This window comes from Mytilus edulis, chromosome 8 (assembly GCF_963676685.1).
Source record: "Mytilus edulis chromosome 8, xbMytEdul2.2, whole genome shotgun sequence".
Classification (NCBI taxonomy): Eukaryota; Metazoa; Mollusca; class Bivalvia; order Mytilida; family Mytilidae; genus Mytilus; species Mytilus edulis.
Genome location: NC_092351.1, coordinates 31283111 through 31301038, shown reverse-complemented (window position 1 = coordinate 31301038; position 17928 = coordinate 31283111). Strand labels below are relative to the sequence as shown.

At 31.0% G+C, this 17928-nt stretch overlaps 1 protein-coding gene and 1 long non-coding RNA gene across 2 annotated transcripts; one reads left to right on the top strand and one right to left on the bottom strand.

The window, feature by feature from the left end:
* Positions 1–884: 884 nt before the first annotated feature.
* On the bottom strand, positions 885–12574 carry LOC139485339 (uncharacterized). The gene is made up of 9 exons (XM_071269756.1): positions 12419–12574; positions 8038–8255; positions 7343–7503; positions 5618–5868; positions 4845–5251; positions 3103–3384; positions 2014–2202; positions 1423–1570; positions 885–1186 (listed from the first exon to the last, which is right to left on the bottom strand). Exons 1-9 carry the CDS (start codon positions 12483–12485, stop codon positions 936–938), a joined length of 1974 nt encoding a protein of 657 aa, XP_071125857.1. The 5' UTR covers positions 12486–12574; the 3' UTR covers positions 885–935.
* Positions 12575–12639: 65 nt separating this feature from the next.
* Positions 12640–16081, top strand: LOC139485340 (uncharacterized). The gene is made up of 3 exons (XR_011655298.1): positions 12640–12731; positions 12952–13030; positions 15978–16081. It is a non-coding gene; the product is annotated as an uncharacterized lncRNA (long non-coding RNA).
* The last annotated feature ends 1847 nt before the right edge of the window (positions 16082–17928 follow it).

Sequence of the window (17928 nt, the reverse complement as noted above, 5' to 3'; positions counted from 1 at the left end):
ATAATTGCACTTTTGTATTATTTCCCCTCTATTTATATATCTTTTGTTCTAAATTTTAACTTAGTGTTACTCTCAAGTAGTTTTTTTTCATTTATTGATGTTTTGTTGTTTGTATTACAGAAATGATGCGTAGATGAGAGACTTCTGTTTAATATATTGGACAACTCTCGTACAGTCCGACTAAGAATAAAGGCATATTGTAGATATATGTGCATTTGTCCTTTGAACATTAAAAATTGCATAACGTTAATATAACATCACAACATTTGTTATTTCTTGTACAATCTGTTGACTGTCATCCCTCTTCTTCAATTCCTTCATATATACAAGACCCTTAGTTTGGATATTCTATTTGGACCTTAGACTGTTGAATAGGGGTTACAAGTTGTACTGTTATTTTTATCTCAGTACTAGTTGGAAGAATCAAACACCAGGGAAATATAAATGTTCTCTTTGTTATACTATCTGTGTATCATAGATAATACGCTTTCATTTGAATTCATTCCCAGATATATATCGATCTGATGTTAACAACAACTAAAATTACGGGACAAGTTTCCATTACATATTGATTAAAAGAAATCTATCTATCATGTACCTTTATATATGTGCCTTTACTCATTTCCAATACTCAACATTGACAATTATAGGAAACTGTATTAAACATGTCAAAAACCTGTTTTAAGTCAGAAAAATGTGTGTTTGTGAGGTGATGTATATATGATTAGCACCCCAAATGTATTTAGGTAAAATATTAGAAACGTATCAATATATATAATTTTCGAAATGTTTCTATGTGTAATCATGGTTCGTTGCATTTCCTAATTCTGATTTGAAGAAACAGTTAAAGAAGGAAAGGAAAGCAGATGAACATTATACCAAAAGATATTAGAAATTTTTATGAAAATTTTATTTTACAGACAGTCTAAGTCTTGTCAGTATAGTAACATGATTGTACAAAACATTATGAACTGTACAACGAAAGACAACATAACTCTGCTTTCCTTATTTGTTGGACAATCTTTCGTCTCTTGTCCCTCTTCTCCATATCCTTCATATTTCCAAGGCCCACATTTTGGAAATTTTTTCGGAACTTTTGGCTGTTGACTTGGTGTTCCAACTTGTAAGGTAAGACCCATACCCATCTCGGTATGTGTTTGGAAGTGGCAATGAAAGAACCAAAAACCTGCAATAAATTGAGGTTTCTTTGATATGCCGTCTTTACATCTAATTTTGATTGTACTATGTACTACTACTTATGAAAATGTTCGTGAACATGAAATATAATATATAAATAATGTGTTTGATATATGATTTTGGCATTTCGTATTTACAATTTTGATTGATCTCAATTTAACTCATCAGTATGATATCTTATTGGTTTATAAATATGCTGTTTTCAAACGGAAATAAACTACAAACCTGGGTTTTTTGCATGCAGTCTAAGAACGGTGAATCCTCCATCATGAATCATTACTGAATCTTTCAATGGGGCTTTATGAAGTTTTCTATGAATCATGCCCTTTGCATCCAATGCCTTGACTTCCTCTATCGTTGTTGATGTATTAAGCTAAAATACAAGAATTGAAATTTATGATCATCATAACTACATAGTGATATATATAATAATATGAAATCAGACTACTAATATGTGTTCGACTTTGCTGCATTGGAAATTGTAGCATGACTGAACACCATTCAACGCCTAAAAACCAAAGCATGCACATAACACAAACGTATCTAATATCATGCGGGTTTCTTAGGTATTTGATACATTATTGAAATCATTATTGTAGAACAAAGGCATAATAGTCTCGAACATATTAGACCGACAAGGTAACATTTTAAGTGTAAAATATGTTAATAATTGATTAAGTTATCACAATCATGATATGTTCACAATAATGGTCGTATTTTGAAACATGTACTTAAGGAGACTAAACATGGAATTGACCAATTATGTGATCTATAGAACACAAAGTTTTCAATTTTTCCAGGTAAATATTCATATACCTTATCCATAGCTATAACTCTGAAGTAGTTCCCATGAAGATGAAATGGGTGGTTCGTATTGAAAGTAGCACCTTCGTCCACCAAAAAAATTTCTACTACTTCCCCTAATCCAATTTCAATAACATGGACACACTGGCAAAATTCACGAGTACAGTTTGCTTTCATGGACTCTTCATTACAAAATAGACCCTATAATACAAAATATTTACATCCTACCAAATTCACATAGACATATTTCATTATTTCAACATTATGGAGATTAGTACTGTTATCCAGTCAATACGAATGTAAAGGATATACCGTTTTTGGTATAGTTGATTTGCCGTCGGATGAGTACATGGGTTCACTTTAGTTTGTTTGTTGACTATTCATTAATCAATAATTCAAAGTTTTTGTTGACTGGAGTTTACTGTTCGATTTTTGTATCTTTATGTCATAACGTTGTATTTTTCGACAAGTTTTTTTATTGGTTCTCTTGAAATATTTGTCCTCTTATCATCTTCTTTCGTTCCTTTGAAAAGTTTATATTTCAGTAACAATTAGGGAATGACTGTAAGATTTTTTCTGTTTATGTATACGTACCGGGTTATTTTAAAGTGTGCACCACATTTTTCGTGTGTTTTCGTAAAGACAGATAAAAAACGTTGATGACGTCTCGGTAATATGACTAAATTATGTCTATAAGCTGATGAACAAAACAACGTTAGCCAATTAGTAGACGCGTTACATTCAAAATTAAATTATTTCATGATATTAATTATATTAATGGATCAACATGGTAAGACATTCGTATAGATAAGATTTTGCTTGATGTTAATTCAGCATGACATTGAAAAGTTGACAGTTAGATCTAGTAATTGTGTCCTTTGTATAACGTTAAACTGGCATTTCACGCAATGTATGTATATACTAGTATTTGAGACAATTCTGTTTGCAACTAAAGTGACTCAAACTATCCGGGTTTTTATTCTTTCAAGAATTGGTCAATTCACTTAAAACTAAACTTCAAAAACTGTATTTCTTCAAAGTCACTCTTGTTAATTCCTCGAAAGTCAATATCAATTTAATTTGACCAATAAATATACTTACACTCGGAATGTCCGAGTACTGCGTTTGGGCAGGTGATGGAGGAAACACCGTTGATATATGATTGATTTGTTGTGTGAATCTTCTAAATGGTGCATCTACTTTATGAACACTGTAAAGCTCCTTGTCATGGGATCGGAAATTGTCGATTATATTAAAGTCATAACCAAGATAAATTTTTCTGTCTGGAACTTCTTTGAGGGATTCATCATTGGGTAACGTAGAATTGAGTTGCGATATATCAACGAAGCCTTCTGTTGTCTTTGTGTTCAGTGGATCTAGTTGCTAAATAAATGATGAAATAATAATTTACTGTCGTAAGATCGATAGTGAATCGAAACATTTTTTACTAACTGAATCAAAATAAGTGCTTGTTACATTCATCAATCCCCATCTCATTTCTTATAGTTTCACATTTTAAACCTGATTGGTAAATTCGTTTGACCAAGTTTTTTTGCACAGATACAGATATTTAAAACGGTAAAATATAACTATCGGGATATTTATATGATTCATTCATTAAAAGAGTTTTAAGAATTTTAAGAATTTTAAGCTATATGCATGTGCATCACTTTAGTTTATGTAAAGACATTTTAATCATACACTTTGCGAGAAACAACTTTATATCCATGCCATTAAAGTAAAGAATGATTTTTAATTGATAATGTAAACTCAGTGAGAACACATTTGCATCAAAATATTTATGTGTACTAGTATATAATATTGGATTCACCAGTGTTTGCTTTATGTAAAAAAAAACTAGATGTAAGTTGATTGTCAATAAGACGTGTTAGCAACCAAAGGTAAAACAGAATAGATGTTTGTGACTTATCATCACCGTGCGGCCTACAATTATGAACACCACTCATACCGTAATGTCAGATATAAAACGTCTCTATAGGACAAGATACATATTGATGTATATTTTTCTTTAAACTTTCAATTATATAAATATAGGCAAAATAAAGTTTACCATTTTTCAAATCTAATAAATCGATTATGAAGACAACTCGAAATTCAAAACAGTAACTGTGGAAATCTAAAGAACTCAAAACTAAACAAGGCATATCTATATATTTCATAAAATCGGAAAAGTATCAAGACAACTATGTGTGTGTAGGAAGAAACACAATCAAATCATATAATCGGCTACATGTTAATAAGCGGCAAAACATATATAGGTGAATTGAACTGCATGCACATTTTGTCTTGCTTTTTTCACTATAAGCTCAGATTTACAGTACCACTTTTTACATGTTTATGGATCAAAACAACAATGTCATGATTATTTTTAGCTGGATTAACTCATTGTGCAACGTGGTAAGACATTAAGATGCTTACTCTCACGTCATGTAAACTCTAGTAGATAGTTTTTTCATATTTCTATAATTAAATATTTTACTTCACAAACTGTCGACTGAATATAACAGGTTCTAAGCAGGTTTTATGAAGTTTCGTATTTAACAACGTATATTGAATTTATTATGTAATTTAAGAGTCTCTTGTGGATTTCATCTTAATCAATTGAATTTAAATAGCTTGTGTATTATAAATTTGAATTTGCAAGTTCTGACCTTAATATGTATAAAATGTTTTTTTTTTTTTTATTTTAATATTATAAGATGTGATAACAGTGTCAATGAGACAACTCTCCATCAAATTCACAATCTGTAATAGTAAATCAATATAAGTCAAAGTATTTATATCCATTGCTATAGATTCTTTAAAGTTGACATTTTACGTACAATACCGTGAGTATCTACATTCCATTCTTTATTCCCTTCAGGTTCTTTATCCGACGCGCCTTCGTATTTAACAACAGCAAGCTGAAACGCTTTAAATGTTCCACAAAGTAACATTCCTGATGTTCGCATCCAGTAACTTCTTACATCTTGATTAGTGTGAACTATTATGTCATATCTTTCACCAGAGTACAATACTATCGAGTCTATGGTGTAGGGTTCTAACGGAGATCCGTCACTAGCAATCACTGTTAAGTTATGATTGTCTATCGAAAACAATATTGGACATGTATTCAAACTATTTGTGATTACTCTAAAACGGTATCTTCGTCCAAGTTGAACATTGAAAACTTCATATGGTGTGTACACTGTGGTATTATCTCTCATATATTTATGGTAAGCACCTTTTCCTGACGTCAAATAGATAAATTAATAAATATAATGATAAAGTATATCAGTATTAAGAATCAGTTTATGTTTAACTGGTACATTATAAGTTTTTAATTATATTGAATATATCGAACACTTAAAAAATGTAAAAATAAAGTTATTTGTCTTTTCTTTATTTCCTTTTTACCTTATGCAAAGATTCATTGACGTTCAAAAATAAGGAACATACAGATTAACAATTCTGCTTTGTTCAGCAAAACGGTCAATTTGCACCGACGTTGGTCGGAATGGGGACGTTATTGTCCTGGTATTATAATTGTAGCTGTGGTCTAAAGAAACATTGTCTTTTTTATTACTCATCGAAATAAATTCTTAAAACAAGTTACCATTAATAAGCATGGAATCCGACAAAACACCCCCGGTACGATGAAGCAAAGACGCCAACTGTCCAGGCATCATGTCTATAAACCAATCATTAATTAGAACAGTGAATTCTGGTTGATCAACATCATATCTCCCTAAATGCTCGTCTTTTTCTGGTGGTTCACGGATAATAAGAGGTCCAAATAAACCATCTGCATTTTGCATGCCCGCATGAGAATGCCAGTAGTGTGTACCAGGAGTTACAGCCAGGAATCTACAGTAAATAAGCTGATTATTTATTTTTCTCTTTGTAAATACAAATTAAAGTCATTATAATAAAAAAACAATCTTTGGTATGTATGATATATTGACATAATCATGTTAATGTAGATTTACTTCTTCTACATATTGTTGAACGGAAATTTAATAACTCAGTTCTTATAATACCTAACAAAGGGAAATACAGATATTTTAGTTCGTTATTCAAATATTCAGAATATAACATAGGTATACAAAGGACTTGGTACAAAGAGTAAGTAAATAGAAGCAGAAAAGAAATTTTATAAAAGGAAATTTCCGTTTGTCTCATTTTCAATCTTATTATTAAGATGACTTTGATAATTTGAAATTGTTAACGTGAAGTTTAAAACGGATTTATTTCAATACATTAATATTTTGTGCAAGTCCTTTTTAAAGTGTTTTCAAGTCTATGTTTTCCGATGTCAATGTTGTTCTATCTATTACATTATTTTACTTTATTATCCATTGAGACTGTGTATCAATATAACAAACTTAATATATGCCCTATTTGTAGGGTCTGGGAATTCAGAATGCTGATGGTTTATGAGAATATCGATGGCATGTATTCCATGTAAAAGACGACTCTAGTTTATAAGAAACTCATGATCCTTCAAAACACTTTGATTCCACTTTCAGTATTAGATTAGATTAATTTTAGGTCATCTTCAGTCTTTTCCTTTTGTTGCTAATGTACTTGTCATTTGCCCTTTTGGCTATAACTTTATGTGGCTTTTGTGTCTAAGGTGCATTATTTTCATATTACTTGTTTTAAAACTAGCTGTCAAATACTCTGGTACTGAGTACTCTCAGGTCTATCCTTAGTATTTATTTGTTTTGGGAATGCCTTTCAACGTCCAATCTGTGTTGTTTTTTTGTGTTTTATGTTTTTTGTATTTATGCTAGTTTGTATTGATATGTGCTGTAACACCACAATGCTAGCTTAGAGAAGGATTTGCGTCTTCATTCAAGTTCAACCCCGCCACATTCTGTATGCGCCTGACCTAAACAGGAACATGTAAGGTCTTTGATTCAAAGTATAATTGACATTGCTTCAAAGTAAAAATAAGTCTTCATATAATATTCACTTTTGGTATGACTTACCTGATAGAAGTCATATATATATATATATATATCAATACCTTTGCCAATTTTGGTAATTAGTCAAAACACGGCTTGACGTTCAACAATGCAAAAATTCAAGATGACCTTTTAAAACAGTAGATACATGTACACCACCATTATACTTACTTAATATCAATATTTATCTATAAGACCGTTATTGCGATGGTTTTAATTATTAATTGGTTTTTATATTCATGTATACCTTAAATATACTTTAAAACTGAAAACAAAAAGTGAATTGCTGAACTCAAGTCATCTTTTCCTAAAGATGGAACTAAGGAAATATATATATACGAGTATTGTTTAGTGAAAAAAAAGATATATACTTGTACTGGAATGATGAGTATTCTGGAATTGGACACTGTGTCAACATCGCCACACCATCCATATGTGGCGGAACATGTATTCCATGCCAATGTATTGAAACTCCCTCACCTCCCAGTAAGTTGTTTATTATGTTTACAACTATTGTATCGTTGAGACACACCTGTTCATATATATTACGAGTATGAGTATCAACTAAAGTAAAGTTATGCTATTAATCTATGTAAAGAAAACACATTTCACTTGCTTAAAACAACAATCGTGGGATGATCAAAAAATGAAAAAATTAAAATCTTTGAGGATTGCCCTGTTTTGAAAAATGCACTGAACTCGACAAATGTTTATTGCAAAAATTACTGAACTTGTTGAAAAGGTAAGAATTAAAGAGTACAGGCGACACACTTGTACATGCGTTTTATCGTTTAATTTTTTTTTAAGCTGTTGATTTTAAATTTATTTAATTAGGAACTTTCCGTTTTGAATACTAGTATTCCTCGGAGTTCAGTATTTTTGTAAATTTACCTTTTGAACCTTAACTTGTCAAATGCTAGAAATTTATGCATACGAGTACAAAAACAGGAATTTACGACAATGAGACAACAAAGACACAAGTCAAGCTGCCCAAAGAATCTAGTGATCAACAATCGTTAATAAAAACACATAAACATGAAATAAATTTTGTTTAAAGAGATATTACATGAATTCCAGGTCCTGGTAACATCCTGTTTGCTGTAAGAATTGGGCGTGGTGATCCATCAGCAGGAACGCAATGAGGTCTACTGCAATCAGAAACGTTAAAAGGACAGTCGAAACATGCTTTCGACAAAGTGTAGTAATACTCTAAAGTAAATGTATATTCGCAAGTCTTTCTAGTATTGATACCGCATGGACGTATACATGGATGGTCGCTGTAATCTACAATATAAAGATTAATAGAGAAATAGGAATAACCATAACACTGTCTCAAAAATGTATTACAAGCAACAATAGTGATATATACTTATAAACAAGGTAACTTTTAGTTACTTTGAATAGTTGTAATTACAATTAATAACAGGTACCGGTATTTAACTATTTATACTGCAATCAGCTATTTTACTATACAGATAAAGCTATACGTATAAACGTAAGCTTTATACGTCAATGACCCCAACTAACCTATAAGCCCCGCCTCCTTATTGTATTTCATCAACAACGATACGTCACGACCATGACAACGTAAGGTAACAATGGTCAAACTTTTATGAATTTAAACTTTTATGTCTTCAAATTGGTTATTTATATACCATGGTTATCAAATGTTATCAATTAAGTTCATTTTTCCTTTCTAATTCCTTAATATGTCAATGTTTTACCGCCTGGACTACGCTCTTAGGGAAATACCCCAAAATGGTACCCCAAGAGGGAAATTCCAAACACTTTTTTTAACAATTTTTGTTACATAGTTTTTTCATTTTTAATATTTTTTTTCGATTTCAGTATAAAAACAGTATACGTATAGTGTCTTGAAATATGAAATTTATTTGTATTCGGCACGAAACGGGAAAATGCTCGGTAGAACCTCGCATTTTCCCGTTTCTAAGCCTCACACAAATAAATTTCATATTTCAAGACACTATACATATATTGTCTAAGTATACTACGTATACCAAGTCATAACAATATAAATAAAAAGTATAAATAAAAACAAAAAACAAAAAATGAGACCAAAACCAAAAAAGTATCAATCACATGAAACAATACTCTTTTTTTATAAAAAAAAAAATAATAAAAAAAATCAAGACCAACCACGAAATAAACATATCTAGACGAAGTACAATTAAATGTAAATAGTTTGCATGTATAATATCAATGGTGGTGTAAGGAGTAAAAAATATATGCCTGAGTTAAATTCAGAAGTTCTCTTGAGTTCTTACGAACCCACATATGGTTAATGCCGATACGCGAGCAGATAGTGTCGCATTTTTTAGCGAGTTAAATTCAAAAGTTCTCTTGAGTTCTTACAAACCCACATATGCTTAATGCCGATACGCGAGCAGAAGGTGTCGCATTATTTCTGTAATCGAGGGGAGAAAGACACCAAAGGAATATTCAAATTCATAAGTCGAAAACAAACTGACAACTCCATGGCAACGAATAAAAACGACGTACACAAACCACAACAAAGAAAACGCAAGACTGAGCAATATGTAGCCAACCAACAAAATGGGTGGTATCTCTTGCTGACAAAATTTGGTTAATCTTACTGGTAAGTCATAAGAATAACACGCAAATGAGCCGGCAAATGACCGTTGTTTGTACGAATGTTTTGAAGTTACTGATGTATCCAATACAAAATCAACATATATTGAAGGTTGATTTATTGTATACAAACTTGATATCTTCCATAAAGTTGTATATAGACCTTTTATTTCACATAGATATGATTTGTATTCTTTTTTAAACAGACCACATACTTAAACCATAAGCAAATGTTCTTGTGTGAAACGAAATTTATTCATCTCTTTAAAAAGATGACTCCATGTGATAAATGTAATTTAAATCAAGTTTGTAAAACAGAATCCATTATACGAATTTGAACTAGCCATGAAAGGTCATTACCCTTCTTTTTTGCAGTATTTAATTGCTTTTTGACATAAATATTTACACATTCAATAGCAAAAAGATTACTATATTATTGTTAAGCTATGTACATAAACTGGTGAAATGTTTTTTAGCGAAAAAAATGTAGGTTAGTTTATAAATGTGTTATTATCTACTTGTCGAACTTGTTTACTTGAAGTGTTTCCAATACTACCCTCTGTAATGACAGTCCTTTACTAAGTTCAATACTTCTTCGACACTTAATGTAGTTTTTATGCGACTGTCATAGAAGTGAGAGGTTTCGCTACCTAATCCACCATTTGCTACATAAGAAAATACCTGTATCAAGTCAGGAATATGATTATGTTATGATTTTACTTTTTTCCTAAAAATCTCTATATGATAACTAAAGGTAAACAAAAAAGCGCTATTAAAACGACGAGGTTTCTTCTGGAATAAATTATTGGTTAATATCAATCTAGTAAAGTGTTTTAACACATACACACTTAAAGTTAAACCTCGGTATACACAGAATAATGAGTGATGGTTAAAGACCCATTTCTATTGATAAGAACGCAGAGAACGAATTTATCCACGATCTGAGTGCATAAAGGGAAACATGTTAGCAACGCTTAAAAAAGTTTAGTTGAAACTTTTAAATGTAACATTATTTTTATAGGTTGTATAGACTGCATTACCATATAAGTAGTCAAATATGGCGCTCAATTTTGCGAGCGATGAACAGCGATGTCATCTTTTGCATAACTATTTTAATAGTCCATTCATGCACAACGTAGTAGCCAAGTGATGCAATTTTTTGAAATGATTGCCAAAGATCGGCATTATAGGACACACTCTTTAAAAAAATAGATTACTTATTTAAATACATATATCGGGAACGTCTACATCATTTATTTTTCCCTTGAAAACAATGATGGAAAATGACTGTGAGTGATGATAGACAATACCGGGACTAGGGTTGTTTACCGACGTGTCTAGCCGATCGAAGTCCGAGGAAATATAGTAAGGAAATCAATATTATTGTTTAAATCGAACACATGGTAACGTGTTTATCCATTTTCTTACACAAGTTTGTTACTCTAATCTTTTATTTTAGGTCATTGTGTGTGTTTTATCTTCAATTCACAGTCAGTGTGTGAGATTTATGTTAAATACGGTGATGTTCAAAATAATAATATTTGTTCATGCTTTTTGACAACAAAAAATTCTTCAAAACGATGACCGTAAATAAAACAATGTCCCGGTTATGTTATTCTAAAGTTAGGATATCAAGGTTTACAACTTCTCCATGTTAAGATAGTCTGTGAGATAAATTCGCCAAACAGTGTGCTAGTGACCTGAACGATATATGTTTACATATTATGTAATTTCCATATGGTGTTCGATCTATGCCCTATCTTGTCCCATTTAGAATTTAGAATGTACCGTCACCGTATTTATGTATGGTCACTTAACGCTGTGTAACTAATAAAGCATGTGAAGAAACCGTTAGAATTTTGCTATAAAAAATGAAAAGTTCAAAATAGGGAGTTAAAAAAGAAAACAACACGTTATATAAATTTCATGCGTCCGGAGCGCTTTTCTGGAATACCCATCATGAGGAGTGCAAACAGGACGAAACACATGAAAAAGCGCGAAACACAAATTATCGGAAGTATTTGCTGACAGATGAATTATCAATAATTCGACACAATGTTTAGAAAAGGTTGTTTCTGTCTTACATCATTCCAAATTGGATTTACACATATGTTGAAATTTAACGATTATTATTGTTAATGTAATTCTAATTATTGTTAGAAAAGGCAAAAGTATTTCAATTATCATGCGCAGCAAAATACGTAAGTTATACGTGTTATTTCAGATGCTTTTTCTTTACGCTCATTGCGATTATGTCTGTTAGGGATGATAATGCAAATTTGATCAAATCGAATATGAAGGAATTGTGGAAATGGACTTTATATTTCTATAGTACGAAAACAAGAATGGAAAATTTAGTGAAAAGAGAATGAATAACTTCGAATTAAATATAAACATTGATAAAAATATTTTAAATGAAATACACAAACATAAAACGAAAACTAGCCTTGAGCGTATTACAATGTGAACAAAAATATGAGCGGTATCAATTAACTCTTTATTTACTTTACATGTATCTTTGTGAAAAAAAAATATTTTGGAAAGGGGTGTATAGGAAAATAATACCAACTTATTGAATTAATGCTTCATATCTTTTCAAATTCAATGCATAAAATCAAAAAGTTCATATTTAGATATGAGTTATGAAATCTTGAAATAATGTAGACTTATTCACATATCGTTATTATTTCTATATAAGTTTTTTCAATATTTTTTATTTAATTTTGTTTTTAGATATGTTTAATTTTTATAGTTTTTTTTTAGGTTGTTTTTTAAGTTTTTTTAACGAAATACTATGGATATCTATAATTAATTGTGCAATAAAAAATGATAGTTACCATTAAGTTGAAAGTTTGCATTCACATTCGAATATCCCAGCACAAACAGTATCAATATTCTTTGCATCTTGATAAATAGTTTTATAAATTTCGTTGTATCAAGGTTAAACTTTAAAGTCTCGTTTTCACTAGAGGAGTTTTTCAAAATAAAAGACATTAACTTTGTCAGAGCTATTTATATATGAGAACTAACGAACCGAAACCTTTGACATTCGAACTATTTAGTTTTGCAAAAAGTGAAATATTAAATTTGTACGAAATGACATAGTGTAAAGACACGTTACCGGATACGGGTAGTACAAATTGAATACATGTAAGTATATGTTAATCGTATCGTTTCGGTAAAACATTGTAGTAAACGGGGTATCAATGTACTGATATTTTTTGCTAACCAAGTATTAGTAGCTTATAGAAATATTGCCTTTGGGATATACATTATTCCATTTTTATTAATTTGTTAATTTTATAAAAATCAGTGAACCAGAGAGCAATACACGTGAAAAATGTTATTGAGATGATATTTTGTGTTACAGAGGATACACGTTTTCCAGAGGTTAGGCGCCTTCGGTGATAGGAGAAAAAGCAAGTACATTGGAATATTCGAAACTCACAGTGAGTCCAATTAATATGCTATATCTTAGATGTTCGGTTTGTAAATACTAGTATCTAAACAAGTTTACACATGACTATGTGGTGTAGGCTTGGCTCATTGTTGAAGACCGTACGGTGACCTATAGTTGTTAATTTATGTGTCATTTTGGTCTCTTGTGGACAGTTGTCACATTGGCAATCATACTACATCTTCTTTTTTTATATTTACAGTATTATATACAGATGTTCAAAAGTCGATTGAGAGAAAACAAATCCGGGTTACACATAAAAACTGAGAGAACTCATCAACTATAAGAGGAAAACAAAGTTACAACAGGAAAAAGCACCGACATACATAGAAACGAACTACTTGATAACAACTACCATATTCCTGACTTGGTACAGGACATTTTAAGAAAAACTTAAGCTTGAATTTGGTTTAATGGCATGACAAACCTGATTCATTTTAGGTATAATACAACCAAAACAGAGAATATTTCATTTTTGTCGCGACTTGAATTCTTGTGTTTCCAAATGAATCAATCATCGAAACGTAACAAATACTAGATTGTGTTACATTATTTACAATTTATCAAATATTGGAGTCTTAGAATAAAGTTTTATATCAGTAATCATCAAATTCATATATCGAGATAACTCAGCGCTTTTCTTAACATAGTAGTGGTAAATACAAAAAAATACCATTCCAGGTGATGAAAATCAAATGTTCTAATCAAAAGCTTTTAAAAAAGGCAACATTTCTCTCAACTCCTGAATTGATTTTGATTTTCCGTTCAATATTTAGTATCAAGAAAACATTAGTACTTCTTACGCCATAGGTGACAGTACTTACTTTCTCTATATTTACCACTTCTTATAAAAAAAAACAAAGGACAAAACAGTAATGTTAGGAATTTTGATCCGTATGTGCTCCTCAACTTCGTACTGTATTTGACCTTTTTCACTGTATTTTTTAATTGAAAATCACTGTGACGCGCGACTAACAAATTAAACTCCATTCATGGTATATATATATTGAGCTTAATCATTCTGTTTGAGAAATTGATGTCGAATGGTCTCATGAATATCTTCAAACAGAGCTTATTAATAGTATTCATGGTGACTGTCATTTTACATCAAATTTATTTAAATTTGGAAGTCTTTTCATCCCTAGTTTTTTGGTGGGATTCGTGTTGCTTAGTCTTTAGTTTTCTATGTTGTCTGTTATATACTAATATTTTTTGTTTATCTTTTTCTTTTTTAACCATGTCGTTGTTAAAATTATTTTCCATCTATGAGTTTGAATGTCCCTCTGGTATCTTTCGCCCCACTTTTCCACGAATTCTCAAGAAAATATTTCAAAGTGTTTCAAGATTTCTTTTGTAAAAGAGGGACGAAAGATACCAAAGGGACAGTCAAACTCATAAATCTAAAATAAACTGACAACGCCATGGCTAAAAATTCAAAAGACAAACAGACAAACAATAGTACACATGACACAACATACATTTTGTAAATATACAGACTGCAGTTATGTATAAACAAAAACAATAAACAAAGCATGCCCTTGCATTATATCACAGCGCTCCGAAGTTGATTTCTGTCACCTGCCTTGGGTAACAAAAGGCCAACGTTAAGCCATGAAAATGTAAAACACCTATTAACCTTATTTTGTGATTAAAAAGTACAGAATTCTTATGATACCATCAATGCTATGCTAAGTCATTGTGAATCATTTCATTATAACAAAAACTTTTCTATTCCCGTCGTTTTGCTACATTAGCATGGACCATTTGACGTCACCACCCCTACATTCTGGTTAACCTCTTTCTGTACATCTTTTCAGATAAGGTAATAAAAGAGGGACGAAAGATACCAAAGGGACAGTCAAACTCATAAATCTAAAACAAATCTAAAGGATGACATACTTTGGTATCAATATTGATTCACTCGTAGGGTCTTTGCGTCAAAAATTCACATATGTATTTCAAAACCAGTTGTTTGTATGATACGGGTTATGTTCTTCTCATATATTTTATGATGGTATAATACTAAACCCCGAACGGGAGGGATTGTTCTCGATTTTTATATGATGAAGACATAATCTTATTAATTGAGGTCTATCTGGAGCTGGCATGTCAGTAACTGGTAGTAGTTCTTTATTTATTTATAATTGTCATTTTGCTTAGTTTCTTTTGTTACCTATTCTGACATCCGTCTCGACCACTTGTTAGTTTTGTAAATTTTAATTTGAGTTCATTTATATGTTTTGGAGTTTAGAATGGCGTCCATTGTCACTGAACTAGTACACAGTTTTATTTAGTGGCTAGCAGAGTCCTAACATCAAGTCCCATTGGCCGTCATCTGGTATCTGCTCTTTGGTCGGGTTGTTGTCTCTTTGACATGTTCCCGATTTCTATTCTCAATTTTATGATATGATACCTGTATCCAATCACATGTTATCTTATTGATAAATATGAGTGAACAATGCAATTGAGTTTTATCTACTTCATCCAAAAATTACAATAGAAGCACAAAATCAAGACTTATCTGATAATCTCCATTCTATAATGCTTAATCATAGACTAATCTCCGAATTGTATTGATAAACGAAGCTGGTTGTGTTTTAAAAATTGTAATGATATTGAAAATGAAAAACATGTTTTATTGCAATGTCCAATTTATACAGATTTATGTGATACCTTTTTTAATCGTGTCAGTCACTTTGAGAATAGTTTTATAAGTATGCTTGATGATGAAAAACTTATATTTATGTTTAATAATGATGATATGCAATTGTATACTGCCAAAATCTGCCATGATATATTAAAAAGAAAAAGTGTTTTATATGATTAATAATTGTATATATATTTATTAAAGTTATGTACACCGGTATGTAAACATTACCACGTGTATTTGTTTATGAAATTACACGTGTTTGAAAGTATAATTGTTTTTATTTTTGTAGATTGGTTTTTGTGTTTGTTACCTGCAGCGGCCTAGGCAGACAGTAACACTGAGGAACATTTTTTACGTTGCATTTGTCTTTAATAAAAGTAAAGCTTTGCTGCACACTGTCAGGCGAGCTGATCCCATACAAAGGTGTTGAGTTTATTTTGTGAATAATTTATGTTCGCTTGAAGTTATGAATTAGAACATAAATAAATTACTTGCTTTGTGTCAATATGTTTTAATCAGGTACTTATTACTCTTTTTTTATTGTTTTATGTATAAGCTGAAATTAACCTTTTATATAGGTTGATGTAACACATATGTACTGAGCTGATCTGTAACAATAACATCTCTATGCCTTATATAGAATGTACTGTAGTACGACGCTAGATTAAAACTGACGAGGAAAGGTTACACACGGCCACCGAAAGCTTTTTTTTTGTGAAGCCCAGGTGGTCGTGTGGTCTAACAGGACGGCTACAGTGCAGGCGATTTGGTGTCACGATATCTCAGTAGCATGGGTTCGAATCCCGGCTAAAGCAAATTTACAGATCTAACATTGTTGTGTTGATGTTTAGACGAGTTGTATATATATATTATGTATATGTGTTTTAATCAGTCTCTCATAACTTTTTTTAGAGTGGCTTATGTTTACGCTGTTGTTTATATATCTATATTTTTTTGATGTATGCACATAAGGTGAGACTTTACTAAAGTGTTTGTCTTTGTCTTTGTCTTACAAAAAAAAAGTCAAGGTAAGAGGAAGCATACCATAAGGATGTGTACAACTTACAACCTTTCTTAACACAACATATATTTAACCTTTTATTTAAATAATGCGTGAACAGACAATAATAGCACGAATTCTCAAAGGTGAACGATTAGCCATGACATTTGGGAATTATATTTCTAATAATATAAATTATGCAGCTCTAATTTTATTAGATAAACGTTTACCCGTACCTGTTTGCGATCAATTTAATTGTGAGATTTTATTTGAGGAATAAATAAAAAATTCTTCTTAAATAACATCAAAGAAATATATATAAAGCTCTCCTGATAAAAAAAAACTAATACGATTATAACTTGTTGACTAGATGAACACAATCAGCCGACAAGAATTTTTAAATATACAATATTAGGTCAATGTCAGGAAAATATAAACTTGTTTGTATGAGGCGGAGAACTACAATGTAGGTAAGAGCGAGGTCCCAGTTTTGTGTCGAGTACGAAAAAGATTGTTTTTTTAAGACATTGACCTAATATTATTTTATATTGCAACTAAAATAAATACATTAATAAATATTTAAATGTAAAACAAATTGCAAACTCGTTTTCACCCCTGAATGAACCCCTGTTTGTGGGGAAAAGTGTTCCATTGTGAAATTTAAATTACACAAAATTTGGTTGTGTTAATATATTTAGGAAATAAACACAACTAGTTGCAGTAAAATCTTTTACAGGTTAACCATATGTGCAAACAAAAGTTTAACCATAAATAGAGACGATGTCAACTTATAACAATATTTACTATAATTAACAATACCACTATTTTTATAATAAATTCCTGGATTGAGATAATTTTAATCTCCTATCGGAAATCAAAGACAGATAACTGCAGTAACTATTGTCTATGACCATTTGAACATGTTTTGTAAGATTTCAGATCACAGTTATATATTTGTAGAACTTGACAGTGAAGTGGTCTACGCTTAAGTGCGATGGTTTTATATTCTAAGTAAGCTCATCATAAGTACCAGGATTGAAAATATGTATTTGCGCCAGACGCGCGTTTCGTTGAGAGTAAGTTGTCTTGAAGTGAGTATGTCTAATATATTTCCCTTTTTCATTATAGATCCACGCTTTATGAGCTAAAGTAAATTAATCTGCAATCAGATTTTTCTTTCCAATGGCCTCTACTCCTTACGAAACTATTGCAGCCAATGCATAAGACTTGATTACATCTT